At 42.4% G+C, this 19,364-nt stretch overlaps 1 protein-coding gene across 6 annotated transcripts in view; it reads left to right on the forward strand.

Moving 5' to 3' along the window:
• MEF2A (myocyte enhancer factor 2A) overlaps positions 1 to 19,364 on the forward strand; it is an 82,278-nt gene that overhangs the window by 25,247 nt on the left and 37,667 nt on the right. For all 6 annotated transcript variants that reach the window (XM_071568846.1, XM_071568842.1, XM_071568845.1 and 3 more), the window contains exons 2-3: positions 8,486 to 8,682; positions 12,532 to 12,735. In XM_071568846.1, the coding sequence (XP_071424947.1) occupies positions 8,629 to 8,682; positions 12,532 to 12,735 (258 nt within the window). In that variant the 5' untranslated portion in view covers positions 8,486 to 8,628. The remainder of the gene's footprint in view (positions 1 to 8,485; positions 8,683 to 12,531; positions 12,736 to 19,364) is intronic.

Here is a 19,364-nt window from a genome sequence, read left to right on the forward strand (position 1 = left end):
CTGTGTTCTGATTATTTTTTCTGCCTGTCTTCATTTTTATAAACCAAAGTCTTAGGATGATGTTTGATTTATCTCAGTTGGCACCTTGTTTAATTTTGAACTGTGTGTAAAACTTGTACGCTGTGTTTGTGTTTTCCTGATGTTGCTTTCAGGTTTTTGGTTTTTGTTTTTGCAAGATAATGTAACTGTGAGATGGGTTATGGTAAATCTGAGCTTATACAGAGGGATATTTTTGTCTAGTTTTGGTTGATGAATGTTCAGTTCTTTACGTTTAGTTTATTTGTTGAGGTTCTAAATGATTGTAAATTAATATCCCCCCAAAAATACACACAAGAAAAACTTCAGTCCTCCTCAGAAAAGATAATCAACTTATGTTCTCAAGACAAAAAGGACAATGTTCCTTCTGGCTAAGGGTGTTTGTGCAGAAATGGCAGGAACCTGAATTCAGTTCACTTGGACATCTCATTGCTGATGTTCAAAGTGCTGCTCCCACTGAATTCAGCCTGGCGTGACCATGCCAAAAAAAGTCAGAGAAAACCTTTAAATTATCTCTAAAATGATGAAAACGATGAGTCACCACATATACAAAAAACCCCCACGTGAAACATTTGTGTAGAATTTCAGATCAATCTGAGCAACTGAATTCGGGCCTTGAGGAGAGAATTGAGCTGTGAGAGCATCTCCTGTGCCTGCCCAGTGAGCCGGGCTGGGCACAGCGAGTGCTCCCCGTGCTCTGATTTCCATCGCGATAAACAGCGCTGCGACAAGGGGGGCAGGGGCATTGCGAGAGCGCCGAGATAACGAGCTGCTCCTCTGCCAGGAGCGGGTTGCTATGCGAGATGAGCTGATCTGGATTCTCTGATCTGCTGATAAACTTCGTGGAGATGGGAGAGGTACCGAGCCAAGGTAGCAGTAATTAAAGCTGGAGTGTCACCGGGGTAGCTGAGGAAATACGAACACTTCTGGAAATAGATTTCCCAATGATATTTTTTCTTCAAGCCATGACTTAACAATATGTGACACGTTTTAGGTGTTATCTGAAGATGCATCAGGGAGCCTGAAGATTAATGAAGTGTTAAGATGTTGCAAAACCAGAAGAAAGTTCCATTCTGGTTGGTAAACACATTAATAGGAAACCCAACGGCCCAGTAAATGTATTTTGTTCTTGTATTGTGAGGTGAAGAAAAACATGAAAACAGCCTTTAATTGATGCCCCTGTGAGGCGCTTGGTGCTCAGTTAATCACAGAGCATGTGGAGGTGCCTGCCCAGCCCTTCCCGAGGCTTTAGACCGGCTTTGAAGGAAGGAAATTGATGTCCCTGCCGCGAACAGCAGCGAGGCTTTGGTGAGCCCAACCCCAGGATTAATATAAAACACGAATTTCGCAGGGTTTTGTCTCCAGTAACAAAGGAGAGAGCTCTTCTGGAGTAGCTTTTTGTTGTGGGTGAGGTGATACATAATTTAAAGCCATCTCTGTAGACTGTTCTTATCGGCGTTTTGGAGGGCACATCTGGTGGCTCCCTTTGTTTGGGCAGGAGGAGTTGCAATAACACAACACGGGGCTCTGCGCCAGTTTTTTGGCCACCTGGTAGTGAAGTCCCACTGCCATTACAGATGTGGCCAATGTTTTTGATCTTAGAAAACTTTTAATGTATTTTATATGTGTATTTTGCTTCAGGAAAGAAACCTTCCTTCCTTCTGTGGCTTGTGATGCACGGGTGTCTCTGGGTTTAAACCCAGGGTTAAATGCCTTCAGTTGCACTGGAGCTCCTGGTGCTGAAAGTTATGGAAGGTGGAATGAGTTTTCAGCTAATTAAATACCTGCAAATGCTCTTCTATTCAGTTATGGAGCAGTATTATCTACACTGAAGTTTAGATTTCTGCATCTAGTTCATTAATTTTCCAGGAGTTGTAAATGGGGGAAAAAAAGGAGGATTTATGTGGTAAAAGGATCTAAAACTGATCAAACTGGGAGAGTTGTAGAGGCTGTGGTTCATTCACTAGGAAATTATTCTTTTTGGCCCCAACTTTTAAATGCTGGGGTTTGTTTTGTTAACAGTGTCCCGAATCATCTTTGTTTGTGGCTATTTTTGTATACCATGGAAAAGTCACTTCTTTCAACAAATTACATGATAAATTAGGAACAAGTTGCTTGAGAAACTCTCTGCAGCTTGTTTTCCAGACAGCTCTCCAGTCATGCAGTTGTTTTCTTAATCTGTTTGTACAAGTCTGGCAACAGAATTCTTGTGATTACTTAATATTTTGCATTCTGCTTGTATCTAAAATTGGATTTTAATCCAGTATTGAAAGTTTAGTTCCCTTTCTCCACTCTTAGCTCAGCAGTTCCCAGATCTTACTTTCTAATATGTTCTTGAGAATGCAAGGATAAATCACTTTAGAAAATTTATGGATGGGAATACTAAAATAGAATTTAATGTCACTTGAAAAATATGTAGTAAAGATGTATGATTTTACAAATAGGTCAATAATGGCTGTTTTGGTTCTAGAGAATATAAATTATAAATGCTCAGAATAGGATGGTTCATATTTTTTGGGCATAAGCAGTAGGCCAAGACAAAGTGTGTAGTTTGAGTATATAGAAATTCTAACCCATTTAATTTAAAATAACTGAGCAGAGCAGGATTCCTGGCTGTCCCTGTTCCTGGACAAGGCCACCTTGTCGTGTTACCCAGCAGTGCATGTGCTGTCATGGGTGATGCTGATAGTTCTGGAAAACTGGTGTGTCAGCTCAGGAAAATCTATCTACAAAAACTGCATTCTAGGAGTAATAAAACTTGTTTTTACAGCAGGCATTTGAATCTTAATTCATTCTCTCATACAGCTCAGATTTCTGTAGTTCTGTCTGCAGGAAAATTCAGACATTGCACTTCACCTTGGGCAGGACTTGCTGCAGGGAAGGGAATGGCAGACAAGGCTTTGGAGCAACTGCAGATTTGAAGAGCACTTGGAAGGTGCAGTTCTTCAGTAAGACAATATTTCTCAAAAATACCTTGTGATCTTTTCTTCTGTGCTTTTAAAACGTAATTTGAAAAGCTGTGTAGCTTAGGAACTGGAGGCTCAAAAATAGATTTGATGTTAATGTGGAAGCTGAGGACCATGTTTGGCTGCAAAACTCCACAGATCTTACAAGAATGGTTTATTTAAATTGTCTCTACCAAAGATGTGTGTTGCTCTTCCAGCTGAAAGAAGCAAGTGTTTTATGGTGCATAAAACCAGAATATCAATAAAGAATTGTTAATGGCTTCCTGTTTTTTACGTTGTTCCACTTTAAAAAAAAAAGTTACTTTGGCTAAGGGTTGTGTTATTGTTTTATAACAATGCTTGTGTGTCACTCAGTGAGGAGGACCTTGGAGCCGTGAGGCCACTCGTGTGTTCTGAGGCTCTGCTTGCATGGAGAAGAATGGCATCTAAACTGAGGATGGAAAAAAGATTTATTTCCTCAGATTGTGGTGCAGCAAGAAGGGAGAGATAAATGACAGCATGTACCCTTGTTTTGAAAGGGTGGCTGTGTGATTGTTTTACAGTTATATTTGACATTGCTCAGAGCCATGAGTGGTGACAGGTCTGTAGAAATGGGACTGGAGGAAACATTTTTATTTCTGGGTTTTTTGCACACCTCTGCAAAAACCCCAGCAAGGGTCTGAGTGTGGTCTCTGCTAAGTGCAAACATAAAGGTCCATAGAGCCCCTTTGCTGGGAATCCTTATTTTCAGATTAGCTCCAAGGGCAGCAGTGAGTTCTGGATCACAGGAATAACATCCCATGGCTCTCAACGTGTGTCAGTGCAGAGTCAAATCTGAGGGAATGTATTTTGCATTATAGCTTGGGATTCAGGAAAAAAGGTGCCTGGAGTTGTACAATTTGTGTGGGTTTGCATTCTGTGTGAGCTTCTGAAAAAGAAAATGTGCTTCTGTCTCACTTCTGGATGGCGAAATGGAGTCTGGGAATCATGTTTGACCTCGCTACATACAGCCCTTTAACCAGTGGTTTTGGCGAGGACATTATTTAACCCCAGGTTTTTTATTACCTATTTCAACTTAGGGCTGTGGGGCAGGAGAGTGAAATGTTTGCAGGTCTTGTGGGAAAATGAGATCCTGTGTTAGTGGCCAAGTCAGCACGGGCTGATGGGATGGGATGGGCCTCCCCACGTGTTGCTCTGAGCAGGAATGTTGAGAGTCAGAACAGGCAGTGAGTGCCCAGCTCAGCCGGGCCTTGGTGCTGTCTGTGCCCATCAGCTCATGCAGAGGGGCCACACCTACACATGGATCTGCACAGGCTCCTTTGGCACTAGAAATAAATACCCATTAACTGTGATATAATAAAATTGCCTGCTGTTGAGGGGCCATGCCCAGGGCCTTCCAGTGTGAGATGTCCCTGCAGATCTGGGTTCATGCAAATCCTCTGAGGTCAGGACAGCGATTCTCTGTGTGCATTGCAGCAAATGAGCCGTGAGGAGTCAGGGACTGTCACATGGAACCTGTAACCACCACGGTGGGGTGGAAGGTTCAAGAAAGCAGAGTCAGGGGGAAATAAAAGGAAAAGAAATGGAAGGAGTGTAATTCTGACACAGTTTTTCCTAACCTGTTCTGCCAGGAGGCTTCCAGACCTTGTGCAGTTTTGCACAGATATAATCTGTTTCCACTGAACCCTTGAAAGAATCTTTAAATAGGTCAAATGCAGTTTCCTTGCTTTAAAGTTACATCTCTCACAGTTTATAGAACCATAAGAAAACCTGACAGTGAACTCATAGGAATTTCTGAAAATGTGCAGTTGGAAGGGTGCATTTCTGCATGTGGTTCTGTTGTCTGTCAGTAATTAGTGTGGTGTTTTCACATGTGTCGGGGAAGGGAATAAATCCAGAAAATTTGGAATAGTTGACTTTTAAACAATAACACAGAGGCTTTTACTTGGGCAGCTACAAATACGATTTTTTTGCTATTATTGCAAGTTGACATTATTTTCTGTTTGAGGCTCATCATGAAGCACGTGGGGTTTTTCTCCTTTTCTCTGCTTACTCTTATTGTTTTGTTTAACAGATGCCTGAAATCCTTCTTTAAAATAAAGTAATTTTTGCTTCTGTGTGCCTGTGCCAGTAAAGCAAAGCAGGTCTGGGGGCTGTAATTGGATTCTGTCACTTAAGGAAGTAGAACTTTACCTTCATCAAGGTTACTTTGGGTTAGTTCCACATTTACTTTCAGAAATAATTGTCTGTTGATCTTCCTAAATGTTTGCAAGTTTTCCTTTATTGGAGCAAGAAGTTGTTGAGAATCTGCATGAAATGGCTTTATGAATTCATATTCTATCTGCTGTGTGTTTGTAATGCAACTCTGATGTAGCAAAATTAAAAGGTTTCTGGTTACAGTTTTGGTGTAACCATGTAGTGGACACAGTCTTGCATCTTCCCTGACACTTTTGTTGCCAGTCAGGATGGAAGAAAAGCTGCAACTGATCACGGATTGGAAAAAAGGAAAGGTCATTGCTCGAGTGGAACGTGCTTTGTCACTGGGGGTAACTGCCCATGTGAGTGTTCTGAGCATGCACAAAAAGTGCCTTTTTACTGCTCAGTTCCCTCGGATTTTGTAGTTGTGTTGAGGTTCTTTCTCCCTTAAGCTCAGCCAAACTTGTGCTTGAGTTCTTGGCTTTGAAAATCATGGTGTGTGTGACCTGAGAAGGACAGTGGGGCTGCCCCTTGGGGTGCTGCCCCTGGGGGTGCAAGGGCCGTGAGGCTGCCCCTCGGAGTGCTGCCCCCAGGGGTGCAAGGACAGTGGGGCTGCCCCTGGGGCTGCTGCCCCTCGAGACTGGGCTGCCTTGGCAAAGGTGTTCCCGAGCCAGGGCTGTGTCCACAACGCCCTCCGGGACAGGGGGGAGGCCTGAGCCCCGATGGACACACATGTGGATGGGGATTGGGAGTTTCTGAGGGGGGAGAGCATTGAAGGAAGGAGAAGGTCTGAGATGAGAGGGAGCAGTGGACTGTCATAAATGGGAAATGGGTTGATGCATTTATGCCTAACAGGTCATAACTCATTTTAAAAGAGGTGAAGTGACACCCCAAAGCTGTAACAAAATGTTGGTGAAAATGACACTCAGTTTTCCTGTTTCCCTTTGTGTGATGGCACATAGAGCAGATAGTGATGTTTTCCTGCTACTGTTGCTTCCATCAGCTCATACCAAACATTTGTGCATCTCTTCTTTTGTATCCTTAATATTGCATAATCTCACATCACATTCATCTTCCTCTCTCCCTGTTCTCCCCTGAGTTCCTTATTTTATTCACTGCATAGACTTGCTTTTGAATTTGTGTTGCAGGAGGCAGAATGACTTCAGAAGTTCCTGATTCAAAAATCACTTCATAAGTGGAGAACATGGTTTATAAATATTGCTTTTAAGTGATACATGCTTATTCTATTCCTGTGCTCTTCCTTTACCATCCCAGCGATATTTGCCAACAGCCAGGGATCAAATGCTGGACCAGATGGATCTCTGGTCTCCTGTGTGGTGGCTATTCCTGTGTGCTTGTTGTGATGTGCTTGTTGTGATGGTGGGGGCTTTGAAAGAGCAGAGGGAGGAATGTGGTAATTCTGTATGCAGAGAACTGTTTGAGTAATACGTGGTAGAGTTAAAAAATGAAGCCAGGCACGAAGGAGGAAACAAATTTTAGGCCCTGGTTAGACAGACCCTTTGATTAGGTACATTCAGGGGAGGCAACCAGATTTTTGCAGAGCTAAATTTAATGTGTGATCGTAGCAGGAGCTGAGAATTTTTTTATTTTCAAGCAAGTGTGGCAGCTGACTTGAACTGAATGTCTTGTGAATTGAAGCTTAGAGTGCAGTGGATACTTCTGTGTGCTTTTTTTATTAAAAACCAAACCCAGTATAAATCTATATGCCAGCTGTTGCTCACCCTGTGAAATACTTGCTGTGTGCTGTTGGTTGTGCAGACACCGGTTCATCTGGCCTTTAGCTGTTAATGCCTTCTTAGCAGCATCTTGGAAGAAATTTTTCCTGTAGAAAACAGAAGAGATGCAATGCTGATGGGTGTTTTCAGATGTTTTCCTCTATAAACTGTGTCTGGTGCATATCCTTTAGCCCAGTGGACATCTCTGGCTGCTGATTTGATTTTAAATTCCATGAAACGGTATTTCCAAATCGAGTTGGGCACTTTGCAGTGTTTTTCCGAAGCAGCCCTTTGTTGCTGTCAGGTAAATAGAAAATGACATCCCTTCATTCTGTGATGTTCCTCCACCTCTGTTTTTTTTCTCCCAGGAACATCGCGGCTGTTTCCCGGGTGTAAATTGGATGTATTGTGAAGTGCAGCCTGTGACTAATCGCCTCTTGCTGTCTCTGCTCATTAACTGTCTGAGGCTGATGAGGCTGCACCACTTTCCACACATGGCCTCGAGGACATGGTGGTGACACCCGGGTTAAAATATGCAGGGCTTGATTTCAGAAGATGTTTTGGGTTGGAAAGTTAGAGAGGTTAAGCTAAAGCTGGGACTGGTTTTACCCCTTTGAATAAGTAAGGGTGGCGATAGACAAGCCATACCTGTGTTAGTTTGTATGTTCTAATACACAGTTCATGTTCTAGAGGTGATTTATTTTAAATTGTTCTCCAGTTTTCTTCAGCTGCTCTTAGCCTGCAGTTCCAGCAGGATGTTTGGAAAATGGCTGAGCAGTTTTGTCACTGAAATGCACTGGAGGTTTGTTAACCATCAGCTGGTTTGGGGCAGGTTCAGGTAGGAGGGCACACTTGGCTTTTCAAGTTTCATGTGCCTTTGTCTTTGCAAACAACATAGAACAGTTGCTGCACTGACAGGTTGTAACTTACAGGTTGTGTAGGCAGAGGAACTGTGTCCATGTCTTAATTCTTCACTGATGTCTTGGTAGCCATGAAATAGTTTTGTTGCAAAGCTGTTTTCTGTGTTCTCTTTTAAGTAAAGAAATTCCCTATTTCCTTCTCCCTCTTGCTTCCCAATGAAACCCCAAATACTGTCCCACTGAATGAGATGTAATTTAGTATAGGAACAGAAACTTGATGTTCTCATGGCTTTGTTTCATTATCTTTATGGTAATTTTACAAGAGAAACAGGAAACACAAAGTGTTTCTCTGTAAAATTTCCTAAAATGTGGAATGGAGTCACCCAAATTCGGTGGGTGAATGTTTGAAACCTCAGATAACTCCAGGCCTAAAGCTCAGAGTGATGAGCACCACCCCTTTGACAACTGTATTTTTAAGGCATCCAGTTAAAGTGTATGAAATTATTGGTCATTTTAAATCTGTAGTTTGTAGGTAGAAAGCTGCACACCAGAGTTTAATTCAACAAAGTATGTAGTTTAATACTTGATTAATGGAAATACTTGATTTATCACTGAGATGTTATGATGCACATGTTTTTATAGCTCTACAGGTTTTTAGTGATGCTTCCCCTTTAGTGATTTATAAATTAATTTTTTCAATGCCTTTTTTTAGGTGCTTGTAAGAAGAAATAGCAGCCGTTTCTCAAGCTGAAGACAAGTAAAAGAAAACTGTATCATGTGTTAGAAAACTGAAGAGGGACATTTCTTGGATTAGTGTATTTCTGGATTGCAAAGCAAAGGAAAGAGGAGGCCAAAATGGGGAGGAAGAAAATACAGATCACAAGAATAATGGACGAACGGAACAGACAGGTGAGAAACAAAGTCTGCATGAGCAAGTTCATCAGGAATCCTGAGAATTAATGGGGAGTTGGAATACATTTGTCTTAATTCACTGCTCTAAAGCTGAGCTTTCTCCTCTTCTGTTTGCAGATAACATTGCTAGTGTGTAAATATGAAATGATTCAATAGGTTTACAAGTGGGGGATGATTGTTACTTATAAGTAATAACAATTACTACTTTAAATTGTATTTACTGTAAAATTGCTGTTCCTGCTGAACTGGTGCTCTGGAGGAGTGTTTGGAAACAGTCACCTCACTTGATCAGCTGGGAACTCCTACTGCTGAAGACACAGAAAGGGTGAGGAATTCAGAAAGGGTCTGGTGAAGGTATTTGCTGCAGCTCTGTGTCGTTGTGTGGACAGTGATACAGTAATGAATCTTGTTAACGTGGTTCTGTATCACAGCACTGATTTATAGTTCTTGTAAGAGCTGTTTGCTGCAACAGTCTTTGAAAATTGTCAGCCAAGATGGAAGGGTGCTCAGAAGTGAGTGATTTGGGGAAAACTGCTCTTGCCCTCCCAGAGAGGGGACTGTGAGCTTGAAATGTGCCAAAGGTTGATAACTCCAGGGTGGTGTTTCCTCTTAACTTCCAAATGGCTACATGAGATACAGACCAACATTTTAGTTTTTGTATGGAAATGCATAGTGGGATATGTGTAGGCTCCCATTTTTCAGGACAGTTGTTACAGGAATGTCTGTGGTCTGTGGGAACACTCCTGGTGCTCAGAGCGAAGGTGTCCTTTGTCCAGTGACTGTCACAGGCAGATCCTGTGGGCTGGAGATGCACATGTTGCACGACTCTGTAATCCTCTTCCAGCTCCCGACTATTCTTAGCTCAGGGATTTCCTGAGCTGGATGTAGTTTCCGTATATTTAGTAACCATTAATGGATTTTTTTTGTTTGTTTTCCCTGCCCCCTGCCAGGGAACTTGTTCAGTTCTCCTCTGAGCCCTTAGATCGGTGCAGCATTTACACCTTTTGTCTGGAGTTTCCTACAGGTCTGTTACCTGTTGTTCCAACAAACACCTTTTCTTTGTCAAGGTTCTGCCAGTCACTCAGCTCTGGCATGGAGGAGGCAGCAGTGTCTCCCTGTGTGATCTGTCCTCTGCTTTTCCCGGGAATCTCTGCCACATTTGCCTGTTTTCTCCCACAATAAGTCCTCAGGCTGAGACAGCCTCTCTTCCTCAGCTGTTTGAGCAGAGTTTGTTCCACACCTCTTGCTGCTTCCCCTAAACCTTCTGGATTGTTGCTCTACATTATTTCTGGTGGCCAAGTGGCCCAGAATTCAGGATCCCTGCAAATCATGGACTCACACAGTGGTGTCCTGCTGGTTGTTCTCTGTCCCCTCCCCAGTATTTGATTTGCTCTTTTACCTTCTGAGCACCAACTTGTGTCAGGGCAGTGTCCGAATTCCATGGGCCTCTCTCACTGCTGACACATCAGCTCAGAGCCCATTGTTTTGTTTGTGAAATCAGGGTTGTTTTTCTCCCTGTATCACTTTAAAGCAATGTAAACTCTGAGAAGGCTATATATAGCAAGGGAAGTATTATTGGAGTTTGGGAGCAAGCCAAGTATTGTGTTTGAACAGCTTTAATCACCCAGTGACTGTATGTTTGATGTAGATAAATGTCTTCAGTACACGTAGTAAAAGGAGATGAATTAACAACCTCAGTTCTTTTCAGATTTTGCTCTAGAACTTAAGGGACATTGAAGAGTTGGAAACTGATCCCCCTCATCCCTTTTTTTAACTTTAGTGTAAGTTGGACAATCTTGGTTCTGTTCTACTTGAAATACAAATATTGGATTCTACCCTAACTTTGGTGTGAGGTGGTTTTTTTTTTTCTTCAGAGGGAATTGGTTTTTTGTTTTTTTGAATCTCCATCTCATTGTTCAGATGGAAACAATGGAGAGGAAGAGAATCAATTCATTTTTATCAAATTTTAGCCCATTTGCACCATTGCTGTGACTGAAGCAAAATAAGGAGTTTTGTTTCTGGCTCGTTTTTACACAGCACCTTTTGGGGCTTTTTAGTGACTAGGAAAAGGTTTTAAGCTCTAACTTAAAGGTGAAATTAGACTTGCTTTATGTTTTTTCTGTGGAAACTCAGATACAAACATACTGCATCTTGTTGTTAAAAAATTTTAAGGAGATTAAATAGGGATTTTTAGTGGAATCTTTTTTCTTACGTGTGGAGGTATTGATGGTTTTTAACCCCACGGGTGTCCCTTGGTTTTGGTAACCAGCATATTGAGCTTTAACACACTGAAACACCCTGAGGCACTGGGCATTTATAAGGCTTTTTTCATTGACCCAGATAAGGAGGGAATTTAGGATTTATTTTCCTGAACAGAAAGTTCAGTTCAGGTGTGTCCTGTCAGGTTTTGTGGCATGTCCAGCTGGTGAGCAGGTCCCTCAAGGACATGCCATGATGTCCTGGGCAGGTGTTTATTAAGTTGTTTAGGGTTTTTTGTTTGAAAATAGGAGTGGAATGAGACAGAGCTTTGCCTGCAGAGCAAGTGGATGTAACTTATGTGGGAAGGAGAACTACTGTTTTGTCAGAAGCATCTTTTTTCTGAGCTCAAAACAGAATATACAGACCGTTACTCCAGGGGATTACAATTGTCAGGAGACTGTCATTGTATTATTAATTAAGCAGCCTTATCTGCCTGAATGAGCTGTAGGACATTTATCTTCATTAAGCTGAAGAGAATCCAGTGCAGTAAATTAGATATCAAAGGAGCTCAATCTCACTGCCTTTGCTGTCTCCTCCTCACCCATTTTTTGCTAAGGAATATTAAAATAGTGCTGAGAAACTCATTGACCTGCAATAAAGAGACATAATTTTTGTTTTGGTGTGATCCCAAATGGCAGGGAAATAAAAGAGAAATTTGCAGAACTAATTCTGCTTTTTTGAGTTTTTCTGAAGTGAAAACTGAGTTTAAAACACACCTTGAGTTGTGTATACTAGAATTTTCTTGATGCACACCTGGGTAATTAACATAAAGCATAGAAACCCCCAAAAAAGGTTAGTTTCTTGTGTCTTTCTTCATTCCTGTCTTGCCAAAGCACCTTGACTGTTGTCTGTGACACGTGGGGTGTGTGGGCCACTCTCCTGGCACAGGCTCATGCTCTGAACTGCACCAGGGGCTGTCACATACTTGGATACTTTTATACCCTTGATTGGTATCTGTGAAAGGAATGATTTTTTTAAACATTTTTTTTCCATAATCAGTGGTAACTTTTATAACTGTTTCTTCCTTTCCTAGTGGGCACATGCTCCTTTGTGATGGTCTGTAATGGATTTATTTCCCCACAGCAGTTCTGACAGGACCAAATAATTGTTTCATGATGTTTCCAAGTGGCAGAAAAGAAGTCAACTTATAAGTGAATCTGATTAGGTGGTTTAATAGCAAAAAAATAAGGGTATTTCTTAGCATAATTAGAGATGATATTTCATAGTGACAATATAACTTCCATTGCTGATGGTGTTTTCTTCAATTTTATTTGAATTAAGGTGTAAAGACCACAGAAGAAAACACTGTGGTACTTTGAAAGCCAAAGTTTGCAGAACAGAATGCAACACAGGAGAGAGTCAAATGTCACTCCTTGGTAGTTGTTTACCAGTGCAAGAGTTGGGGGGTGTAATTGTTCAGCTTAGTCTGGTATAGAGCACACAAATGTTACAGTCAGTTCTTCTGCTGAGCTGGTGCACATAATAATAAGTAGTGCAGGCTCAGTGGGTGCATTCCTTGATTATCATCCTTGGAAACCTTGTCATGTGTTCTAAAAAATAAACAGGTCATTATTCTTTCTTCTCCAGGTCACCTTTACAAAGAGGAAGTTTGGATTAATGAAGAAGGCCTATGAGCTGAGTGTGCTCTGTGACTGTGAAATAGCACTCATCATTTTTAACAGCTCTAACAAACTCTTTCAGTATGCCAGCACTGACATGGACAAAGTTCTCCTCAAATACACAGAGTACAACGAGCCCCACGAAAGCAGAACCAACTCAGATATCGTTGAGGTAACAATTTGAAAAGACACACCAGTCTTATCTCTAATACTTCAGCTATAGAGCAATAGAGAGTATTGTAAGATATTTTAACCAAATGTTTTCAGGTTATGAAGCACTTTGTCACAGAATGTAAGCTGCTGCCTTTAGTCTGGTTGCTCTAAGGCAGTGAGTTGTCTTTACAGCCATGTTGGTTTCCATCTGCCCTCCACCCCCTGCCAGTTTCTGGGAAACATGTTTGGTTCCAAGCACTTTTGGCAGTGGAAACAGAGGTGTGAAAGATGGTTGTTTTTCTGGGGGTGGGAGGAGGAGAACTGTTCAAGGTTTTAATTGGGAAAAAAAAATCAATTAGATGGAGAATAAGGTCCACAGAGTGCCCTCAGCCCAACACACAGTTAGGATTGGCCCCTTCTGCCTTCTCAGGTATCAGTGACTCCACCAGTCAAACCCTGAACACAGATTAAATCAGCCACAGCCTTTGCTGCCCCTTGTTCAGCCAAAAAACCCCAAACCAAACAAAGAGAATCTGTGGAACAAACAAAATTGAATTTTTCCCCTCCCTCTGTATGTGAGTTAAACCAGCAGCAGAACAACTGCAGTTTCTGCAGTAATAGAAGGGCATGAATATATTTACTCAAAGGTATTGGTTTCATCTACTTTTACAATGCTTGTGCTTTAAATAGAAACTCTTTTCAGTACATAATTTCTAAATTAGGTGCAGTAGAATTCAAGGATTTTCTTGGCAATTGGAGCCTTGATGTGCTGTAACTGCATTTCAGATCAGTCATGTCTCCAGTAGGCCTGTAAATAGACCAAAACAGGTGGCTGACTTCAGGGTTTCATTGAAATTCTGAAGTTGTCTTCTGAACAAATGCCTTGCTTTTTAGGAATGATTTTGGAATGATGATTAGCCTTGTATAGCTGAGGAGTCAATTGCCAGGGGGATCAGAGAACAGGGATCACACTGGCTGATCTTGTAAATGAGTCTTCAGGCTAAAGTCAGGCTGACAAAGCTGATACACACAAATGCCTGATTTCTCTCTGAGAAGATTCTCTGCTAATTTGTCAACTGTCTTTTATGATCAGAAAGAAACCCTCCCCAACTTCTGTCTTCAGCATTGAGTTCTAAGAGAGGGATAATACAAGCCATGAAGGCACATTGCTGAGTGACTGGATTAGCATAAATAAGGGATAGCCACTGCAGGGGAAGGGAAAACCTGATCCTTCAGGATGAGCTTTGGTTGTGACAGATGTGAGTCTGAGACAGGGATGCACGTCAAGGCTGAGCTTTGTTCTTCAGCCAAGGCCTCTTTGTCTTACAGCTCCTGGTAAAAGTGCATCTTCACACCACGAGCACTAAGGACTCTTTCAAAGTCATTCCTGACAAGGCTGGAAGTTTTTTGGGGCTCTTTTTGTTGGTGACAGCTACATAAGGGGTGCAGTTGGTGTATCAGTGCATACATGGTCTGGGGGAGCATCAAGGACTCATCTGCATACACATTCTGATTTTCCTCTCTGAGTTTATTGTGTTATATTCCTGTGGGATTTGGGACTTTATTCCCATTTTTCAAACATAGTGTAATTTAGGAGTGCATCTTCCTATCTCTTCAGATTAGCCCTCTGTGCTCTTTGGTCTGGTGGTGAAATGGTTTTGACTTCTTTTTTCTTTCTGGGCTGATGGGTGCTTGGAGTGAGGTGGAGTTTGAGTTACATCATCGGGTTTTGGAAACACATTGAAAGAACCATGTAAAGTGACTTCTCTTTATGGTACTGATGTAGAAATTCTATTCTAACAAATCAAAATTCAAAAGAAAATAAAAGCCTGAAATCCATCAAATCCTTACTAAAGCAAATTGGACTAAGTAATTCCATTTTAAGGAGTTAGAGCTGATGTACAGATCTTAGTTAAGTTCAGTCATTCACTTCTCCTTGAATGTGACAAGTGGCATTTCCTGTGACTGAGGCTGCCCATGAAGCTGGAGTGGCCCCAGTGAGGTGCTGGTGTGCCAGGGAGGGAGGGTTTGGAGGAAAGGGAACCCCCCTCAGCTCAGGAGCTGTGGAAGGGCACAAACAAATCTGCTGTTCCTTATTTTCAGTCCTGGGGAGATGGCAGTGTTGGAGATGATTAAGTGAAATCCATGAGACAACTTCCCCTCAGAGTTGTCTCCTGCTCGGTTTTGGCATAGGAATTGCTTTTATATGCCCAGAGCTTGGTGTCTTCTGTTGCTGCTGGAATGTTTGGGAAAACACAGTAGGAGGCAGAGCACTGGCATCTTACATGAGTACTGGGATTGTTTTTGGTACATGCCCTTGTGTCTTTCACTGTTTGTGTTATGGTGGATGTGAATGCTCTGTTGCTGCCCTGGACCTGTTCTTTTCTAAACCTTTTATGTGTTGGCCTCTTTTTTCTTTTTAATTTCTGCTAATTTCCTTGTCCTTTTTTTTTTGTTCCTTTTAATTTCTAAGCACTTCACCTATCAATGAAATGTTTGCTTATAATAGAACATAGACTGGTTTGGGTTGGAAGGGACTTAAATCTCATCTCTTTCCAACCTTACACAGGTCCAGGGTGCTCAAAGGGCCCTCCAGCCTGAGCCAAGCCAGCCTGGCTTCCTTACCTATTTCTTGCCATGGCCATTTTCACTGTAATTTTTTCTCTTTTGTAGCTACTTGGTGCTTAGTAACTCATATGGGTGTAAGGAGTGTGGTTTTTAGGCCATCTTGGCAGAATCAGACTTTTGAATAGCTGGAATTATTGCAAGTTAGAATTTAGTTTTAATGTAAGCCTGATTTTCTAATGCCAGTAGAATACTTGGGGATGGACCATTCCCTGGCATTTGTACATTAAGGGAGAAGATCCTGTGACAGATGGCCTGGAATTTGTGTGGCATTTTGAGCTGGATCTCAACCTCTGTGATCCTTGTGGGGTTTTTTTTTCCCCTGTTTGACTCTGTTTTGGAGTGTTGAAAAAACCCACATAAATCAGGTAAACAGGATTGTTAGAAACACTTCAAACCTTCAGAACACACACATGTGTGTGCAAAAAAAGTCTTCCTTCCTTGTCAGGATCAGGCACAGTTGGTCTAATGTTTAGTTTAGTTTCTGCATCCCTCAGAAATCTGGGAGGTGATCACAGGTGGTGCTGGTGAGGGCAGTGAAACTGTGCTCTGACTGCTCAGCTCCTGCCCCTCTCCTTCTCAGGGGGAGATGAGTGCAACGATTTCTTTAAGCCTCATAAAAGATAAAAATGGATCTCCTGTTGAAATTCCAAAATAATCTTTTTGTATGATTTCAGAAATATAAGTTATTGTTCAAAAAAATTATTTGATGCTTCTTGGTGAATATGATCCTTCTCACATCAGGTGAGAGAACTTTGGGTCTGGTTTAAGATTCCATTAATGTTATTTTTTCATAGTTAGTTGTATCTAAGGCAGTGCCTTTTGCACAGGTCTGATGGGTCTTTTAGGGGTATTGGAAAAACTGAGATTTTTATTCTCAGTGTGTGCTTGGAATTCTTGAAATATCAGCATTGTGTCTTTGGTTTTACAAACCCACCATGGCACAGTTGCAGATTGTTGCTCTGAAGAGCTGCCTGGGATTTGAAGGACTTGCTGTAGGTGTTGAAGCATTTCATGCTTTAATATTCATGGATTTTTTTTTTCTGTAACAGATTATTCTTGACATGTAATTATTTTTCCTGAAGAAAGTAGTTCTTCTGCAGAGTAAAATGGGAATAGTTTCAGGTTTTATCAGGATTCTGTATCCATATGGTCGACAAAATGCTTCAGTGTATAGAGACAATTGGAACCTTGAGCACTCATCATTTTTGGGTCCAGAGGGAAGCAGGAGGTAAGCAGGGACTCGGACCCTTCACTGCAGGTGTGTTGGGATTATTGCAGGTTCTGGACAAGGTACCACTTCCACTTTGGGTCCTTCACTCTTCACAAGGGCCTCAGAGAGCAGCAGTGGCTCGGTCGTCACTTCTCCTCCAGCGTCACTTTTCCTTGGAGTCAAGGCCTGAAGGTGGCTCTTCTTGCCTGTTTCGCTCAGTTTTTTGTCTCTTCTACATGTTTTGCTGTTCCTGGAGAGTTCCACCAGAGCAGGGCTGGTTCCTCTGACACGTGGCCCTGGTGGGTTCTGTGTGTGCCATCACATCACCCCATCAGCCTGCAGGGAGTGGATTTTTAGGAGCCTGTCTAAAATGTGACCTACTTTTCCAGTTGGCATCTGTGCCCATGGGAATCCTGGGTGGGTGTCAGTTAATGAGCCTCTTCTGTGCTCTGTAGTTTGATGCTGTTTTCAGTGTGGTACAATGTGCTGAATAAGGCTTAGGTTATACCCCAAATATTGACAGCTGTCCTTGAAACAGGCAGGGATCTGTAATACAAACTGAGGCTAAAAGTATAAAACTTACTGCAAACATTCTTGTGGAAGGACAGCAAGTGACTGGGGCCCCTCAGCTCAGGAAAGAGATTGAGGGGCTGGAGCGGGGCCAGAGAAGAGCAACGAGGCTGGAGAAAGGACTGGATGTGGCACTGAGTGTCCTCTTAAACACCTCCAGGGACAGAGAATCCACCATGTCTTGATCCAACCCCACTGTGATCACCAGCCCTGTGATCACCAGGGCACTCAACTGGGCTGGTGATCACAGTGGGGTTGGAACAAGGGTTGGATTTGATGATCTCAGAGGTCTCTTCCAACCCAACTGAGAAGAGAAGAGCAACGAGGCTGACGAAGGGACTGGAGCACAAGTGCTGTGGGGAGAGGCTGAGGGAGCTGGGGGTGTTTAGCCTGGAGAAGAGGAGGCTCAGAGGTGACCTCAGCACTGTCTGGAACTGCCTGAAGGGAAGTTCTGGCCAGGTGGGGGTTGGTCTCTTCTCCCAGGCACTCAGCAACAGGACAAGGGGGCACGATGGGCTCAAGCTCTGCCAGGGGAAATTGAAGTTGGACATCAGAAAAAATTTCTTCACTGAGAGAGTGCTCAGGTATTGGAATGGGCTGCCCAGAGAGGGGGTGGATTCCCCATCCCTGGAGGTTTTTAACCTGAGCTTGGCCGTGGCACTGAGTGCCATGATCTGGTAAAGGGCCTGGAGTTGGACCACGGGTTGGACTTGATGATCTCAGAGGTCTTTTCCATCCCAATCCATTCTATGATTCTGTGATCCTACCGCGGGAAATGCTGACTCTAATGGGGAGAAACATTTGTGATGGCTCGGTGTGATAGTGGTGGTGTCATAGCTGAGACAGAGAGCAGGTAACAGGCACTGGATTAGAGAACCAAAAGGACATTTTCACCTCTGCCTTTTCCCCAGGTTCTACAGAAGAGCTGTTGCACATTCCCTGCTCCCACATCTCGGGTGTGAGGGGTGGCTGGAGCTCGGCTGCACGTGGGGAGCTGCAGCAGGAGCAGCAGATGCATCTCCCCTGCCAGATGGAGCATATGCCAAGAGACAAGTGTGACAGTGTGGGGAGCATAAACAGAAAAGTTGGTGTTGAAATGCTGTGTTTATAAACCAAAAGCTCTCTGGCTTTGTTTTTTTTTTATCCAGCTTTCTGCACCTCCTCCCAGTGTTGCTGCTTTTCCAGGCTGGGAATAACCAGCATGTGTTTGGAACTGTTGCTGGTGTGTCACACAGTGGAGTAGTTTGTTTTGATAGCACTTGAATTGGTTCATTGCTCCTTTTTTAATTTGAGTGGACTTCATATGAAATTGAAGCTCTGGGAGCTGTATCTAAATACATAAATAGATGTACACATACAAAACTGGATGAGAAGACCTTTGGTTAGTTGATCTTCCCTCCTTCCTTGGTGGATACCTGGTGTATCCCATCTAGATATGGATTTGGCAAGAAATCTGAGCTCCCAAAGCTAAAAAGGATGATGGTGGAAATTGGGTCAAATTCTTCAAAAATCCTTCCTTCTTTGAAATGTTTCAGAAGACAAATCACATGTTAAACTTTTAAATGTATTTTAGTAACCAGAAGAATGCCCTACAACCAGCTTTGGTTGAAAATGAAAATTGATGGTGAATGTAGGTGACTAAAACCCCCAGATTTACCTGAAATACCAGCACAGCTTTGTGGAACTGAGATGGTGCTGTGAGGCAGTACCAGGAATGGTTAAACACACACTGGGGGCTGTGGGAGGGTTGGCAGTGCTGATACAGGAATATTGTTTTGCATTCCTTCCTATTTGTTGGATGGAGAACTGCCAGAAGTGGACCAGACTTAAGGGGATACAGAAAGAAAACAGCAGAAAGCTTTGGGCTGATAGAAGAACGTGTATTAGTAGTAATATTGGATGTTTGTGTTGTTGAAACCACTTGGTGTGGTCTCCAAACACTGTGGGAATAAGTGTTACACATTGAAAAGAAGGAAGAAGCTTAAAAATGGTTTCAGTGAAGTCGGGAAAGGACTTGGTAATCTGCTCATGATGCTGAGAAAGTGTAGGCATTATTGGGCTTGATTTGCTACATGATTATGTAAATGTAATTATACTGCATATAGCATTTCAGATAATTTGAGATGGCACACAAATGCCTTTGAGACGTTTTAAGGGGGTGATTGAGGAGGATTTATGTATGGTTGAGGACTAAAATCTCTTAGCTTACCTTAAAAAGAGAGAAAATACTTGAAAACTGA

Source organism: Pithys albifrons, chromosome 13, assembly GCF_047495875.1.
Source record: "Pithys albifrons albifrons isolate INPA30051 chromosome 13, PitAlb_v1, whole genome shotgun sequence".
NCBI lineage: Eukaryota > Metazoa > Chordata > Aves > Passeriformes > Thamnophilidae > Pithys > Pithys albifrons.